This window comes from Schistocerca nitens, chromosome 7, assembly GCF_023898315.1.
Source record: "Schistocerca nitens isolate TAMUIC-IGC-003100 chromosome 7, iqSchNite1.1, whole genome shotgun sequence".
Lineage (NCBI taxonomy): Eukaryota > Metazoa > Arthropoda > Insecta > Orthoptera > Acrididae > Schistocerca > Schistocerca nitens.
The window spans coordinates 323,409,925-323,428,586 of NC_064620.1; the positions used below are offsets into that span (position 1 = coordinate 323,409,925).

The 18,662-nt window shown below is 46.5% G+C and overlaps 1 protein-coding gene across 1 annotated transcript in view; it reads right to left on the bottom strand.

Moving 5' to 3' along the window:
• Positions 1-18,662, bottom strand: part of LOC126195601 (probable basic-leucine zipper transcription factor K) — a 778,093-nt gene that overhangs the window by 45,956 nt on the left and 713,475 nt on the right. The window contains exon 4 of the mRNA XM_049934227.1: positions 2,079-2,355. Within this exon, the coding sequence (XP_049790184.1) occupies positions 2,079-2,355 (277 nt within the window). The remainder of the gene's footprint in view (positions 1-2,078; positions 2,356-18,662) is intronic.

Genomic DNA, 18,662 nt, shown 5'->3' on the forward strand with positions numbered 1-18,662 from the left:
CGTCCATGAATGACTGGAAATTGTCGTCAAGTAGCCGAACATATCCACTTTCAGTCTATGATAGGCTCAGTCGTACCAGAGAACCCAGTACACTTTACGAAAACACACCCCACTCCACTATGGAGCCACCACCAGCTTACTCAGTCCCAAATGGTTCAAATGGCTCTGAGCACTATGGGACTTAACATCTGAGGTCATCAGTCCCCTAGAACTTCGAACTACTTAAACCTAACTAACCTAAGGACATCACACACATCCATGCCCGAGGAAGGATTCGAACCTGCGACCGTAGCGGTCGCGCGGTTCCAGACTGAAGCGCCTAGACCCACTCGGTCACCAGCGGCCAGCTACTCAGTCCCCTGTTGACAGCTGGGTCCATGGCTTCGTGGTGTCTACGTCTCATTCGAACCCTACCGCCAGTTCTCACCAACAGAAATCGGGACTGATCTGACGAACCAATGGTTTTCCAGTTGTCTAGTGTGCAAACCGAAATGGTCACGAGCCCAGGAGAGGAACTGCAGGCGATGTCATGCTGTTAGCAAAGGCACTTACGTCGGTCGTCTGCTGCCATAACCCATTAACGCCACATTTCGCACACTACCCCAATGGATACGTTCCTAGTACATCCATATTCATTTCTGCGGTAATTTCACACATTGTTGCTTGACTGTTAACACTGATCAGTCTACGCAAATGCGACTGCTCTCGGCCATTAAGTGAAGGCCATTGGCCACTGCATTGCCCACGGTGAGAGGTGTCTGAAATTTGGTGTCCTCGGCACACTCTTGACACTGTGGATCTAGAAATACTGAATTCCCTAATGGTTTCCTAAGCTGAATGTTCCATGCGTCTAGCTCCAACTACCATTTCGAGTTCACAGTCTGTTAATTCCCGTCTTGTGACCGTATCACGCTGGAAACCTTTTCACACAAATCGGCTGCGTACTAATGGCAGTTCCACCAATGCACTGGCTTTTACATCTTGTGTATGCGATAGTACTACTATCCGTATATGTGAATATCATTATTCCATGACTCTTGTCAACTCAGTGTATGCTGGGAACAGCAAAGTACGCAGGAGATGGTGCTACAGCATGGGCGTGGTTTCTGTGGTTAGAGAGTCGTTCCCTTATAGCTGTTAAGAAAACGTTAATTACGGAAGGATATTAATTAATTCCACAGCGTTGTGTACTGCACACAGTGGAGCAACATTTCAGAGGCGATGATTGTTTGACCAGCTGACAATGAAAGGTGTCATGAAACAGCATCTCTGAGGCAATTGTTTGTGGGCATGAACATTCCTGAAATGGCTTGGCCTGCCGGGAGTCACGACCTGAGACATCCTTAGGGTAACTTAGAACATTGACTTCGTTCCAGACCGCAGCGTCTAACATCGCTATCTTTCCTAGGTTCTGCTCTTCAGGAAGAATGAACTACCATGTGTCCATAGACATTCAGACACATCGCTCAAAGCGTTCCCAGTACAGTTCAAGCCGTCATAAATGTCAACTGATAAGTTTCCTGATACTTTCGACAATGTAGTGTAGTCGTAGCAGACAGCGAGTACACACCAATGCGTAATAGAGACGGCCGGTCGGAGTGGCCGATTGGTTCTAGGCGCTACAGTCTGGAACAGCGCGACCGCGACAGTCGCAGGTTCGAATCCTGCCTCGGGCATGGATGTGTGTGGTGTCCTTAGGTTAGTTAGGCTTAAGTAGTTCTAGTTCTAGGGGACTGATGACCTCAGAAGTTAAGTCGCATTGTGCTCAGAGCCATTTGAACCATTCGTAACAGAGACGGCCTTCCTCCGCTCGTCACGTTACGTAGCTTAATCTCATGATCTCCGAGGCCACTGAGCGCAACAACGTATGTAGCCGGTCTGCGCTGCGAACTATTTCTTTTCCACTGTTTGCATTTCTCATAACATTACAACGGACTCAGTTTTACGCAAGGTCATGCATTATTCCACAGTGCAGAATTTGTAACTACAGTTCGCGTTGAAATAAAGGAAACAGAAACGTTGCTCCAATAGCAATTTAATCAACAATCATGTTTGAGTGCAGCGGTGTGTTTGCTAACCTTGGCGTATATTCGGGGGTTTATCCAGGCCTCGACGCTGTGCTCGAGGAACTGCTTGGCGGCCAGGCTGGCCGGCACGTGCGGCTGAGCTTCCGACAGCTGCGGCTGCTGCTGCTTGTGCACCTGCAGCTGCTGCTGCTGCATCGGCTGCTGCTGTAGCTGTTGACAGTGGTGCTGCTTGCCTTGGTGCTGCAGCAGCTGTTGCCTCTGTTGTTGTTGTTGTTGCTGCTGCTGCTGCTGCTGCTGCTGCTGCTGAGGGTGGTGCCGCGCCGAAGTCCTGCAACAGGTGAAACGCAACAGGCTGGGTCAGTCACCGGCCTCACGGCCAGCTGCAGGCGACATATTTACAGAGTGGTTAAGGATGCTTGTTATTTGGCGTTTGTCTCGAGGCATAGCAGCTTTGCCACATCTGTCAGGTACTATGAAATAGCGTATCTGATTTAGTATTCCTTTGCAGTGGCCGTAAGCTGGGTACGTAATATGCTTTGCTTGGTATTTCTTTCTCGAAAGACGAATTTATGAAGAGAGAGAAGTCCACATTTATTTGCTTCGTATACACTTCGTAATGTCCACACTTGCATTAAGCACAGCTACCTGGTGATCAAAAAGTCAGTATAAATATGAAAACTGAATAAATCATGGAATAATGTAGATAGAGGGGTACAAATTGACACACATGCTTGGAATGACATGGGGTTTTATTAGAATAAAAAATACAAAAGTTCAAAAAATGTCCGACAGGTGGCGCTTCATCTGGTCAGAATAGCAATAATTAGCATAACAAAGTAAGACGATGCAAAGATTATGTTCTTTACAGGAAATGCTCAATATGTGCACCATCATTCCTCAACAATGGCTGTAGTCGAGGAATAATGTTGTGAACAGCAATGTAAAGCATGTCCGGAGATATGGTGAGGCATGTGGGTCGGATGTTGTCTTTCAGCATCCCTAGAGATGTCGGTCGATCACGATAAACTTGCGCCTTCAGATAACCCCAAAGCCAATAATCGCACGGTCTGAGGTCTGGGGACCAGGGAGGTCAAGCATGACGAAAGTGGCGGTTGAGCACACGATCATCACCAAACGACGCGCGCAGGACATCTTTCACGCGTCTAGCAATATGGGGTGGAGCGCCATCCTGCATAAACATCTTACGTTCCAGCAGGTGTTTATCAGCCAAGCTTGGGATGACGCGATTCTGAAACATATCGGCGTACCTCTTACCCGTCACGGTAGCAGTTTTGCTGTCCAGCGCCATCTGTCGGACATTTTGTGAACTTTTTTTTTCCTTTTGTTCTAATAATACCCCAAGTCAATCCAAGCATGTGTGTCAAATTTTACCTCTCTATCTACATTATTCCGTGGTTTATTGTTTTCAAATTTATACTGACTTTTTGATCACCCGGTACTTCCCCCATGATAAACAAACGGTAAGTAGAGATCAGAAAGCCGGCCGGAGAGGTCGAGCGGTTCTAGGCGCTTCAGTCTGGAACCGCGCGACAGCTGCGGTCGCAGGTTCGAATCCTGCCTCAGGCATAAATGTGTGTGATGTCCTTAGTTAGGTTTAAGTAGTTCTAAGTTCTAGGGGACTGATGACCTCAGATGTTACGTCCCATAGTGCTCAGAGCCATTTCAACTGAAACATCACCTTAGAAAAATTAATGAATTACTTTGCTGATAAACCTCTTACGTTATTTGCTTTTCAAATAGCTGAGCAAACCTGAACGTTCTCAGACATTTCGCTCTTTCCCTATTCTGATCAACACTAAACTGACACACAATATTTTTAGCGCAACGCAGTCTGACTTTTAATAATCCCTACAAAAGAATGGCCCTGACTAACAATAACCTATAACTTTCACAAATCACTTACCTCACAAAAATCTTCGTTACTCGAACTACTGCTATACAGCGAGCGCCACTACTGCCAGCTAAATAAAAGATTCAAACTACTGAAGGCACTAACTACTGATAGGCAGTTAGCAAACGAAAGATTTTGATAGAGAACAAATAATGTATTTACCTTAATAGTGTTCAAAAGTGATAATATATGAATCAGTCCATGATATCCAATATTACAAATTTACTGTCTCTGACGGACACACGTCCAGATCGTCCGCTCTCAAGATTCCGCCATCTCTCTCCCCACATCCACCACTGCTGGCGGCTCACCTCCAACTGCGCAACGCTACGCGCTGTTAACAGCCAACTGCCCAACACTGCAATAGCGACTATTGCAACAATGCCGACCAGCCTCAGACTGCACACAGCACCGCCAGTGATTTTCATATAGAGCGCTACGTCGCGTTACCAATAAAAACCAAAACAGCCTACTTACACAACCATTTGAAACCGCCGACAAATGCACTATTGGTCTGTTGACAAATCTTGTTGGCTTCGGGAGGTGGAGCGTCAGCGTCCGTGGAGTGTAAACGTGTAATATGGGACAGTGAACCTTCCGCTCATAGACGAAACACTGAACGCGCACAAATATCGCAGCCCTTGACAGGTCATCTTCCACGCATGCTAGAAGCGTTCCTCTGCAGACTAGGTGGAACTTGACGTACCAACATGATTGCTGTTAAGCCCATAGTGCACGAAGAGCTACAGCATGTCTTCACGAATTGTTTCCAAACAGTTCGATTTGACACAGAAGGCCTGTAACTTCGTCAGCCTATTCCCCGGGTTTGACGCCTGTAGACTTTTTTCTGTAGGGAAAGCGGAAAGACGCTCTCTACAAAGACATACCAATTACGCTCCATGATATCGAACAACGTATTACTGAAACCTGCTCGGACGAATTCGCTGAAATGTTAGCACATGTACAGCAGTCTTTCCGTGATAGACTGGAAGCGTGTATATCCGCTGCCAGTGGTAATTTTGAACACAACAGTCGTATCGTTACTGGTCAGGATCCACATAAGTAATGTATGCACTTCTGTTGTTCTTTAATGTGCGCTGAAGGAAAGGAGCGAACATTAAGTTTAACGTCCCGTCGACATCCAATTTAGTGTGTGCTAACACAGGTACTGTACAAGTCTCGCTGTGAGAAATTTTTCAAAATACGACTCGCACTAGAATCTTGCAACAAAAAGCACGGACATTCTTATTTGCCCTACCTTTAGTCAATATCCGTTGTTCCATTTAAAAAAGTGTTTACTGGCACAAAAAATACGCTTTCTAAATATTACCACAAACTGATGACTGGCTAACGGTACAAGGCTCTAACTATCAATCCATTCTGTGAAAACCGCACATCAATAACAGTTTCCATTTCCGCAATATTTCCTCTGCAAGTGCCGGCCGCGGTGGTCTAGCGGTTCTAGACGCTCAGTCCGGAACCGCGCGGCTGCTACGGTCGCAGGTTCGAATCCTGCCTCGGGCATGGATGTGTGTGATGTCCTTAGGTTCGTCAGGTTTAAGTAGTTCTAAGTCTAGGGGACTGATGACCACAGATGTTAAGTCTCATAGTGCTTAGAGCCATTTGAACCTTCCGAGCGAGTCGTGTCCACTTGTGCCGGACAACAGACGCAACAGTAGACAGCGGCAAAGATTCACGAATCGAGTCTACGGGCACACGGAGACAGGAATCGCTGGCAATTTTAAAGCGAATATACGGAGCTCATTTCTGATTTCTAATTGTATCCGAGTAGTCCAGCAACACCACGTCGACGGGTGGTAGTACAGCTAGCAAGGGTGGGAATTACGGCTCTGTGCACCGAAAACAGGCCTACAGCATCCTTGCGAAGTTTAAAGGTACAAAAGCAAGGGGGGTGTAGAGGGCAATGAAGTACGCAAGTAATCCTAAAATACAGTGGTCCACAAACCAGTGCTTTCCCCTATAAGACGTATGCATAAGTGCAGTCATGCCAGCGCTTAAACACTGTTAAGGGTACCTTTGTTTTGAAACCTCACAACTGAGACGTAAATTACAAAGAGATAAACTGCCTTTTTTTTTTTTTAATCATCATTACAGATACGTAAGCTCTGGTAAACAGCGCTTCGCCAACATAAAGATATCCTAGGGTCCCCAAGTTGATCCCGTTCGAATTTTTTTGTGGGGATATTAAAAAACTTTGGTGTGTTTCAATCCTGTTGCCAATGTCGATAAACTCCGGGAATGCATTGTGTTTGTAAATGCATTCTGAGCACGTCTGGGATATTTCAACTTGTAAGGGCATAGATTCTAAGGTGCTGATGTACTCTGTCGTAATACATCATCCAGACCTATCTTTATTAGAATTATTTGTTTGAAATTACAATGAAATGAATAGCCCTAACTGCATACAGGCGTTGATATACATCAACGGGGACAGTTGAAAATGTGTACCCCGACCGGGACTCGAACCCAGGCTCTCCTGCTTACATGGCAGACGCTCTATCCGTCTGAGCCACCGAGGATGGTGCGACTGGAGGGACTTGTCTCTGGCACGCCTCCCGTAAGACCCACATTCCCATCTTATTGTTCCACACTATATTCATAGTGCCCCATTACACTCATTACTCGCGGGTGTTTGCCGATTCCCGTAAGATTTCAGGCACTGTTTGGGCATCCGAACAGAAGAAGATGGTCCAATGGCCGGTGAGCCGTAACTATATATATATATGAAGATGGTATCTGTTCTTTCCGACATGTCTGATGGTTCAAATGGCTCTGAGCACTATGGGACTCAACTGCTGTGGTCATAAGTCCCCTAGAACTTAGAACTACTTAAACCTAACTAACCTAAGGACAGCACACAACACCCAGCCATCACGAGGCAGAGAAAATCCCTGACCCCGCCGGGAATCGAACACGGGAACCCGGGCGTGGGAAGCGAGAACGCTACCGCACGACCACGAGATACAGGCGACATGTCTGAAAGACCAGATACCATCTTCATATACGTACATAATTACTTGTTTGTTTGAATGTCATTATTTATACCTGTAACAGTCAAATACCGTGCATTACCATATATTTGCATTCGAGTCGGTTTTCGCTACTGATAATGGTACATCCCGTATACAGATTTTGCTCTCGGGCGGCAGAGGCGCCCGAGAGCAAAATCTGTATACGGGATGTACCATTATCAGTAGCGAAAACCGACTAGAGCCGCCCGAGAGCAAAATCTGTATACGGGATGTACCATTATCAGTAGCGAAAACCGACTCGAATGCAAATATATGGTAATGCACGGTATTTGGCTCCCCAAGAGACCGTCTGTGCATAGCATATTCTACATAAGTGGCAGCGCTGTAAAGGGGACCTACTAAATTGTTGCAGTTATGTATTATGAGACGTTCAGATTATGAATCTTGAACTTCGGCCGCTGTCAGATCTGCTACGTTTGTTAAGCTTGTTTTACAGATCGCGAAAGATAGCTAGTCAATTGGTAAAGGTGACTTCTCTGATTGATCTATTATATTAGAAGTGAAATTTATATACAATGCAAGAGTGTGGAGCCAAACAGAAAAATGTGAAACGTGAAATGTTATTAAAGAGTAATGTGTTACCTACAGGAAATCTGTATTACCATTAATTCAATGATATTTTTGAGATTCCAGACAAGATATAGCGTCTTTCTGTAAGTCACCAGGTCTTCTGTTGTTTAGCCTGCCGTATATTTCTGGTTCTTAAGAAGAGACATTAATCTTCAGTAAATGATCCTGAGTTACAAAAGAATCATAACTATAGTCCAGTAATATGCTCCCTCTTATAGCACTTATGGTCCTTCCAAAAGATATACAAATACAGAATTTGCGTTGTCTTTTTCTTTACTGCTACAATTAATAAACTTCCTTCGTACAAAAAATGTTTCAACTCAATAAAAACGACCCAAGATTCATCGAATATCGTACTCAGAAGCGTAGCTTACTGACCTTTCGATGAGCTTCAGTCACAGTGCACACCATGGGATGAAAAGTATCTGAACGCTTCTATAAAATATGGAATCAACCACTGCATGTCACGAGACGTGAACCTGTTAGTATAAAAGGAAGCGGGGAGTAGTGTATTGTTAGTAGAGAAGCAGTAAAGCAGAATGGGTCGCTCAGGAGAGTTGAGTGACTTCGAACATAGGCTACTCATTGGATATTAGCTGAGTAACAGATCCACTGGGGACATTTCAACGCCTCGAAAGTTCCACAGGCGAACTTTTGCTGTTGACTGGGTAGCGGCAACGTGAAGGAACAACTACAACTAAATCAAGGCCCGACCTCCTGTACTGATGGACGGGGACCGTCAAATATAGCTCAGGGTGGTTGTAAAAAAAATCGCATGAAATCAGCGGAAGAAATTACTCCTGAGTTCCAAAGCGCTACTAGCTGTCTATCTACCACAATGAATACGAATACGGAGTTAAGAAAAAGTGGACCGGCCGCGGTGGCCGAGCGGTTCTAGGTGCTACTGTCTGGAACCGCCCGACCGCTACGGACGCAGGTTCGAATCCTGCTTCGGGCATGGATGTGTGTGATGCCCTTAGGTTGGTTAGGTTTAAGTAGTTCTAAGTTCTAGGGGGACTGATGACCTCAGAAGTTAAGTCCCAGAGCCATTTGAACCAAAAAAAAGTGGTACACAAGCCAAATATTTGATGAATTACGCTGTATGCTGTGGCCATCCGATGGAAGGGTTTGGGATTTGGGAGCTCCTGGTGAACGTTAGCGGCCATTATGTGCAGTGGCAACAGTGAGGTACAGAAGAGGTGGAGCTACGGTGTGGTAACCTTACTGCGATTAAGAAAAGGCGAAATGCGGAATGATATGAACACACTTTAGAGCACTGTGTACTGCGTAGAGCAGAGGAAAAGTTCGGAGATGGTTGTTCTTTGTACTAGCATGACATTGCATCCGGTCATAAGACAGCACCTGTGAGGGAGTGGTTTGTGGACAGCAAAATTATTGAAATGGAGTGACCAGACTCCCGACCTAATGTCAGTGGAACACCCTTAAGCCGTCGGCACACGGACCGTGCATCCGACCGTTGAGCGTGCCGAGTTTCTGACGTCATAGCGTGGAATAGCACGTTCGGGAGTCTTTCCGAACGTGCAAAGCATTATCTAGCATGTCAGATATTCTGAGCGTGCGTCTGAGCGTTGACCAATGAGATGGCACCAGGCCGCCTACGTCACACGCATGCCGTCTCCCTTCATTACAGAGTTGTGAGGTGCCATATTGGCGTTCATTTCAAGCTTTTATGTATATATACCGTTTCTGAACACCAGAAAATTGAGAATCACTGGAAAACCCGTTGTTAACTGTGTGATTCGTTCCAATAAAATAAGGAGAAACATCATATTCGTGGCAAAAGAATTATTGTAACTCGCGTATTATGAGAGTAGGCTATTTGAAGGCAGCGACACACTGAAGATCCACAAAACTGCATTGTTCTTGGAATCTTGGTACAATTTGTTATAATTAAATTTCAAATAGTAACATATATACGGTTAAGGTTTTCAGCAAGGGATAACATATTATGATTAGTTACAAGGTCTGTGTTATTGGTTTAGCGTAATGATTAGCGTCACTGGCCTGTATTGAGTTGTTTGTTGGGTCGGTGGTTCGTGTCTTGACACTTCCAAATTTTTTCCCTAACACTCGCTGTTTTATTAGGTTGTGATACTTTATTATTAGTTTAATATAAGTATATACTATAATATTTGATGTTATGTAAATATAAGTTCAACTTGTTTGAGGGGTGACTTTGTTAGCTTGGCTTAATCTACAGGACAGCTTGCACTACTTGTATAAAGATATTTTTCTCCTTTTTCTTTTACGTTTCGTAATTCACATGTTGCTACTGGGTAGGAACAGTGATCAAGTAATGCTGACCTTGCGGTTTTACTAAAATGTGGGAATGATGAAATAATGTTTATCTTATGCAGAGAAGTATTCCAAATTTGTGCCGCACTGTTTGTAATTGAACTTTTATAAGCCTCGACATGGTACTTCCCTTTTCGTGAACGATGGAGGAAATGTGCGTTTTAATAGAGCTAACGTGGGAATTTTAGGCGCGCCCGCTGAGTAAAAAGTGTGATTTACGAACTAGAAACATCCCGCAACTGCCGCTAGAGTGCGTTGTGATCGCGTATACCACGTTGGGGCCCACGTACCGTATGCACGAGTCGTATCGTTCCTGAGCGTTCAGCAGCACGTTGAACTTAGCACGCTCAACGTCAACTTTCGCCAGCACGGTCCGTGTGCCGACGGCTTCAGGCTTCGATCCAGCTTCCAACATCAGCACCGTGGTTTCGGCTCTTGAGAATGGCTTGTCATTGCTCGACAGACATTCAGACGCCTCATTGAGAGAGTCTCATGCCATCATGAATCCGGACGGTGCACACACTGCATATTAACCTCCGCTAACAGGTGTCCGGATAGTTTTGATCAGATAGTGCATAACAAAAATGAGCAGGACGTCGGGACACTTTGTGGTTGGCGGTCAGTGTCCTGCGGCGCCGTGCTTCATCTTCTTCGAGCGCCCGAGGTCTGGCAGAGCTACTAATGCTGGCGGGTGACAGAGAGACTCGGAAGGGGGGGGGGGGGCGGAGCGTCTGCTGCGGCCGGACGCCAGGTAGGCAGGCAGCGGTACCCCTGTCCAGTGTCCACGCCGCATCTCGTCGCGTCGCGAGGAGACAAAAGCAGCCAGGGCCGTGGGGGGGGGGGGGGGGGCGGACCGGTTTCCGGAGATTTATTTATCTCCAGCTGGACGGGCCACGGGCCAGCGGCCTGTCTTCGCTGCCGGACTGAGTAATGGCCCGGGGACTGACCGCCCTAAATTGAGCACCAGTACCCCTGGCCGGGCGGAGCGCTGTCACGCGCCCGCAAACGATGTAGCGGGCGGGCGGCCGCGCCGTATTGTTCTTCTCGCTTCCGAATAGCAGCTGCTATCAGTGAATCATGCCTCGTCCGGCTATTAGCAGCCGGCCCTCGCTGCCTCTCGTTCGAAGACCGTTCTCGCTCTGCTGCGGAGAAATTCTTTCTCTGAACGTCATTAGCATAGAGTTTCTTGTCATGTTCTTGTAAGCACTCGTATTGTGATTGATAACCACTCGAACGGCTCGAGTAATTCACGCGTCACCACTTGAAATCTCGGGTCTGCTGGATCTTTCGAACGCTCCGCGATCTGGTGATTAACAACTAGTAGCGGACGTTAATATGCCGTGTGTGCACGCTCCGCATTTATGATGGCTTGAACTCTGCTGAGGACTCTTTCAATGAGGCGTCTGAACGTCTGTCGAGGAATGAAAACCAATTTTCAAGAGCCGAAACCAAGGTCCTGATGTTGCACGCTGGCGTCTGGATCGAAGCCTAAGGGTGTTCCACTGAGATCCACGACTGGTGTGCCGTAAAAAGAGATAGCGGAAACATAGAGTGTCTGTGTCACTTTATTTAGCGCTCCTTGCTGTACCACACTATACTATTAACCACCCTGTTTAATGTGCTCTGTACCCTTTTACACGTGGCTTTGCCCACCTGCACATATTCAAACAAAAGCCCTTTTGGGTGTAAGTGCAAATACTTTTTTATTATATGTTAACAGGGACCTAGAAACGACGGAGAGGCTCCGTCCCTGCCGCAGACGCAGTGGTCCGCAACCCCACGACGACTACCGCAGTCCACTTCACCCCTCCGCCGCCCCACACCGAACCCAGGGTTATTGTGCGGTTCCGCCCCCGGTGGACACCCCAGGGAACGTCTCATACGAGACGATTGTAACCCCTATGTTTGCGCGGTAGAGTAATGGTGGCGTACGCGCACGCGGAGAACTTGTTTGCCCAGCAATCGCCGACATGGTGTAACTGAGGAGGAATAAGGCGAACCAGCCCGCATTCGCCGAGGCAGATGGAAAACCGCCTAAAAACCATCCACAGACTGGCCGGTTCACCGGACCTCGACACAAATTCGCCGGGCGGATTCGTGCCGGGGACCAGGCGCTCCTTCCCGCCCGGAAAGCCGTGCGTTAGACCGCACTGCCAACCGGGCTGGCGCAAATACTTTTACTGACGACAGAAAACAGTGTACTGAACAACGTTACATCTGTATTTACTTCTGTTGTAGACTGATAACTATAGCTATTACGAGTAGTATGTTTTTAGGTTCGTTAGTACCTCCAAGTACATGTGACACGAGCAAACCATTAACGTTTCTTTTCCCCCACGTATTGGAGTGCGAACGTGTGGACGCAAAATAGATAATCTATACTGACGGGCATAATCCTCTTAGTGGTGCACGTACGATTGTGCAGAAACGTCAGGTAGTTTTACAACTGTGAAGAAAACATCAGGAAGTAAATTACGTTATATGATTGTGGGAAGACTGTTAGACGCAGAAGAAACAACTGTCACGCTGAAGCGGATACGTAGCAAGCGACCAGTTATCAAAATATTACGAGGGCTGTTCGGAAAGTAAGGTCTGATCGGTTGCGAAATGAAAACCAGAGTGAAAATCTAAAATTTTTTATTCGCGATAGTTAGCCACGCCTTCCAGTTACATCTCTAAATAGTTGCCGCTCCGACTTAGACATTTGTCGCGGCGTTGTTCGAACTTTCCAGTACCCTCGTCACAGAAAGCAACCACCTGTGCTTTCCGCCAGTACTCTACGTTGGCCTGCCTTTCGTTGTTTGTGCCAAAATGTTACCTTCGTAGACAGCGGTTCATATGAGCAGAGATGAACAAGGTAAGAGCCAATTAAGGGCTGTATTGTGGGTGATCAAAAACTTCCCATCGGAGACGCTGCAGGAGCGTCTTCATTGCCCCTATAGAATGCGGCTGAAAACTATCTTGAAGAAAGAAACGCATGACATTTATCTTATGCGGGCTGCATTGCTTCAGGCGAAATCTCTCACCAGATGCATATACTTGGCATTTCCGCGTGATCATTTTGAGCTCGGAACTGAAACGAGCGACATGAAACGACCGAAAAGCACACTAAAGACACTGCCCAACATACCTGCGCAAAGTTCCATCGGATGTGTGTGTGTGTTACAGAGGGTGTTAGGGGTATACATATTTCGAGGACCTTACTTTCCGAATATGCCTCGAAATATGTATACCCCTAACACACACACACACACACACACACACACACACACACACACACACACATACATATATATATATATATATATATATATATATAGAAACGCGTACGTTTCATATGTATTCATTACCAGCGATGGCGAGGCATGACAGAATCTCTGACCAGAGAGTTATTTATCGTGGCTAGTCTGCGCTTGATCGCGCGAGTGTTCAGTTGCGAGTTGCACTCTGTCTGTAGTAGAAGTCGGATACAGTTGTGTGTGGCGAGTCGGCATGCGTCCGCGGTGAACTTAGAACTACTTAAACCTAACTAACCTAAGGACATCACACACATCCATGCCCGGGGCAGGATTCGAACCTGCGGCCGTAGCGGTCGCGCGGATCCAGACTGTAGCGCTTAGAACCGCTCGGCCACCTAAGGCCGGCCCACAACTATGGATTCGATACTAATGTCGATCGTTATCGAATATTTTTATATGTCTCAGTGTGTCATACCGACCCCCATTCGTCTATTCCTAGGGTTGGTAGATAGCGGGATGTTACTCAGACAGTATTTTCGTACAAAATTTGGTTGAAATTGCTCCAGACATTCTGAAGCTTTGCTTGTATGCCTGCCCGTTTTGCATATCCTACATATCTTTCAGAGATCCCGTTTATGTGGGCACACAGAGCGGCCTCTGGTAGCGCCACTGAGGCCGTTAGGGATTCGTTGTCAGGCAATTTGCCGCCCTTGCCGAAGCAAATGCTTAGCGGCTTGTCGCTGCCCTGGCTGTCAGCAGACGCAGCTGCGCGGAGAGATTTGTGAGACGCGCCGCGGTTGAGCCCTGCTCTGGTCTGGCCGCAGGTGCGGCTCAACCGGCGTGACGCCGCCATCCGTAATTGCCCACACGTGTCGCGCAAGCGCGCCAACAGCCGGCACACGTGAAGCAGGGCAACGGCGGAGGGGGCGAAGGGCGCGCGGGCGACAGGCTTCTCTTCTCATAGCGCATCTAGTTACTCACGTGAGACTTTTTCGCTCTCAGAGTGGTTTTGCGAGTAAAACGTGTCGCGTAAGCAGCGTCGGGAGTCAGCTCGCCGGCAGTGTCCGGGAGTGGGGCAGATCTCAAATAGTCGCGCTCTGCGGGTTAAGACCTATCGCCTAGACGGCAACTTCCATCCATCGAGACCTGCTCCAAGTACCTCTTGGACAAGAAGAACTATAACGCAGTATCCGGAGAGTGCTGAGAGGCCATATTTCATCCCATGTTCGTGTCATGTTTTACAGTTTGTACATTATCACATCTTGTAATTTACACACATCAAATAAAGTTTTGCATCACCTCGGTTCCGAGAGTTCCGGAACCTGTACAGAAAATTGGAATAGAGATCAACATAAACACCATCTCCGCCGTTTTTATTGCTCATGAAAACCACACATTGCATGTTGTACCACCATACAGCGAGACCTTCAGAGGTCGTGGTCCAGATTGCTGTACACATCGGTACCTCTAAAACCCAGTTGCACGTCCTTTCGCATTGATGCAGAGCGATATGAAGTGGGACAAGCATGTAATGGCAGTTGTGGGGAAGGCGGATAGGCTTCTTCGGTTCATTGGTAGAATTTTGGGAAGATGTGGTTCATCTGTAAAGGAGACCGCTTATAAAACACTAATACGACTTATTCTTGAGTACTGCTCGAGCGTTTGGGATCCCTGTCAAGTCGGATTGAGGGAGGACATAGAAGCAATTCAGAGACGGGCAGCTAGATTTGTTACTGGTAGATTTGATCATCACGCGAGTGATGCTTCAGGAACTCGGGTGGGAGTCTCTAGAGGAAAGGAGGCGTTCTTTTCGTTAATCGCTACTGAGGAATTTTAGAGAACCAGCATTTGAGGCTGACTGCAGTACAATTTTATTGCCGCCAACTTACATTTCGCGGAAAGACCACAAACATAAGATAAGAGAGATTAGGGCTCGTACAGAGGCACATATGCAGTCATTTTTCCCTCGTTCTGTTTGGAAGTGGAACAGGGAGAGAAGATGGTACTGTGGTACGAGGTACCCTCCGCCACGCGCTGGATGGTGGATTGCCGAGTATGTATTTAGATGTAGATGTATGCCTTTACTCGTAATGGCATACTATCCACAAGTCCATCAAGGCGCTGTTTGTCCAGATTGTCCCACTCCTCAACGGCGATTCGGCGTAGATCCCTCAGAGTGATTGGTGGGTCACGTCGTCCATAAACTGCCCTTTTCAATCTATCCCTCGCGTGTTCGATAGGTTTCATATCTGGAGAACATGCTGGTCACTCTAGTCAAGCGATGTTATCATGAAGGAAGTCATTCACAAGATGTGCAAGATGGGGTCGCGAATTGTCGTCCATGAAGACGAATGACTCGTCAATATGCTTCCGATATGGTTGCACTGTCGATCGGAAGATTGCATTCACCTCTCGCACAGCCGTTACGGCGCCTTCCATGACCACCAGCGGTGTACGTCGGCCACCCCAAAAACAGCAAGGAACCTCCATCTTGCTGCACTCGCTGGACAGTGTGTCTAAGGCGTTCAGCCTGACCTGGTTGCCTCCAAACACGTGTCCGACGATTGTCTGGTTGAAGGCATATGCGACACTCATCGTTGAAGAGAACGTGATGCCAATCCTGTGGGGTCCATTCGGCATGTTGTTGGGCCCATCTGTACCGCGCTGCATGGCGTCATGGTTACAAAGATGGACCTCGCCATGGACGTCGGGAATGAAGCTGAGCATCACGCAGCCTACTGCGTATAATTTGAGTCGTAACACGACGTCCTGTGGCTGAACAAAAAGCAGTATTCAACATGGTGGTGTTGCTGTCAGGGTTCCTCCGAGCCATAATCCGTAGGTAGCGGTCATCCACTGCGGTAGTAGGCTTTAGGCGGCCTGAGCGAGGCATGTCATCGACAGTTCCAGTCTCTCTGTATCTCCTCCATGTCCCAACAACATCGTTATGGTTCACTCCGAGACACCTGAACACTTCCCTTGTTGAGAGCCCTTCCCGGCGCAAAGTAACAATTTGGACTGACGCGATCGAACCGCAGTATTGATCGTCTAGACATGCTTGCACTACAGACAACACGAGCCGTGGACCTCATTCCTGGTGGAATGAGTGGAACTGATCGGCTATCGGAACCCCTCCGTCTAATAGGAGCTACTCATGCATGGTTGTTTACATCTTTGCGTGGCTTTGTTGACACTGAATAATCAAACAGACAGTGTCTATGATACAATATCCATAGTCAACGTCTATTTTCAGGAGTTCTGGGAACCGGGGTGTTGCAAAACTTTTTTTGATGTGTGTAGTTTGCGGCATTAATGCAGACATTAAATAAAAGCGCCCACGAAATTGCGTGTTTTGAGCCGTAATATGTGGCCGTGGCATGTTTCTGAGCGAAGAAATCGCCTGTTTTACCTCCTAAACGAGCAGCACGAGGAGTTGGCCGCTTTCGAAAGTTCTAGACTTAAACAATGGTGCGCAGCCAATAACATATAAAAACATCATAGACACATAATACAGAAATACAAAAGCGCGACTAACCTGCTACCCAGTGCGCCATATCAACACTGCAGTGAGAAGAAACTGGTGCTAGGAATATTAGTGTCATAAAGAATCTGTCTTTAGCACTGCAGCCCGACGTCCTTCCATCGCAACCTCTTCCTTCAAGCACAGAACTGGGACAGAAAAATCTCGCGGAGAGTGATCTCTTAGCTCTTATAGCACTCTCGTTCTGCTGAGTTTAAACGCTTCTGACATCTGCTGTCGCAAGACTTTCAGAGACTTACAGTAAGTAGTGACAAGAAACTATCAGTAACTATCAGCGAAAATTTGCTCGTAGTGTAAAGTCTGAGAGCAAAAAACTCACACGCGTATCTCAGCCCTTAAGATAGGCGGGATCCGATGCCACATTTTTCAAACTGGTTTATTCTTCATCGATTGGCTTCACGCTATATATTTGGCTAGCAAGTAATTACTCGCCATCCTGATTCACCTCCATCTGATCAATCCGTTTTTGGTGCACCCCACGAAGTATACCTGTAAGTCTGTAGGCTTTCGTAGCGGATCTCATCGATGATAAAACCTTCTGTGTTCTTAGGACGCGCTGTATTCCTCATCGAACTTCTTCACTGGTCTACGTTTCGACCCTCTGCTGCTATCGTCTTGTCTCTCAGTCACAGAACTATTTTTGAAGGATCATTATTATTATCACAAATACTTCAAGACACTAAACTGATTACATAAGGCAAATTATTTTTTTGTCAAATACTATCACTAATGCGTGTCACAATACGGTAGAAGTTAAAGTTAGTGAAACGAATGTATGATCAACATATCCTATACACATACTTTGTGCTTTGTACCGTAGATCCATATTACGCGTGAGACGCGTAACAAATGCTATATATCTCATGGAAATTTCTTCTCTAAGTGGTAGGTAGTTCCTGCTATGAACCAGAAGTTGGTTCATTATTCACTTCGAAACAGATAAGCGAACTAACTGACAGGACAAGACGGAAGTAACTACGTAATAGCTACCATAATCTGCACATATTATTATTATTATTATTATTATTATTATTCTATTTACTGGCGAAACCTTCAGAAACAAAACATAAACAGTCTGAACTCTTTCATTTTCGCTAGTTTAGAATTAAGGTGTCTAGCAATGAAGTGATTTAAAAAACAATAACTATAGTGTATTATTTCAACTTGCTTAATTTTAAATGGGAGTGTAGCGCACGGCTGAAGCACCCATCGCTAGGGACAGAAATGGTGCAAAGGAAGCATGTATTGTAACAAGTGTACCGAGAATTGCACCGTCATTCATTCTAACGGGACGCGGAATAGCGGTTATTTCGGAAGTCGTTAGGGAATTCAATATTCCAAGACCCACAGTGTCCACAGTGTGCCGAAAATACCAGATCTCAGACATTACCTCTCGCTACGAGCAACGCAGTGGCCGACGCCTACACTTAACCGGACCGAGAGCAGCGGCGTTTGAGTAGATATGTCGGTGATAATATACAAGCAACAGTGCGTGAAATAGCAGCAAAATCAATCTTGAATTTACGCCGAACGTATCCGTTAGGACGGTGCGGCGAAATTGGCCACCCCTATCGACCGACGTGAATTCCTTCAAAAATTAAAGGGACGTACCGAGAGATCAGTTCGTGTTCAAAATCTTGCACCCGCAACCCTTACGCAGTTCTGGACGGCTATAGAGGCAGTGGAGTTCCAACGATTTGTTGAGTCCACGCCATGTCGAGGTGCTGCAATACACCGGGCAGAACGAGGTCCGGCGCGATATTAGTAGCTATCTCATGACTTTGTCACCTCGGTGTATAGTGTGTTCGATCTCTATGAATTATGTCGAAGAAAACGATTTATTGCCACATAGTCAGCACAGAGCAAGAAAATATCGTTCTTGGAATTACAACTAGCTCTTTTTTCACACGAGTACTATCGACAGGGGATCTCAAATGAATTCCATATTTCTAGATTTCCAGAATGATTTCGACGACGTTCTTCATAAGTGGCTTCTAATCAAAC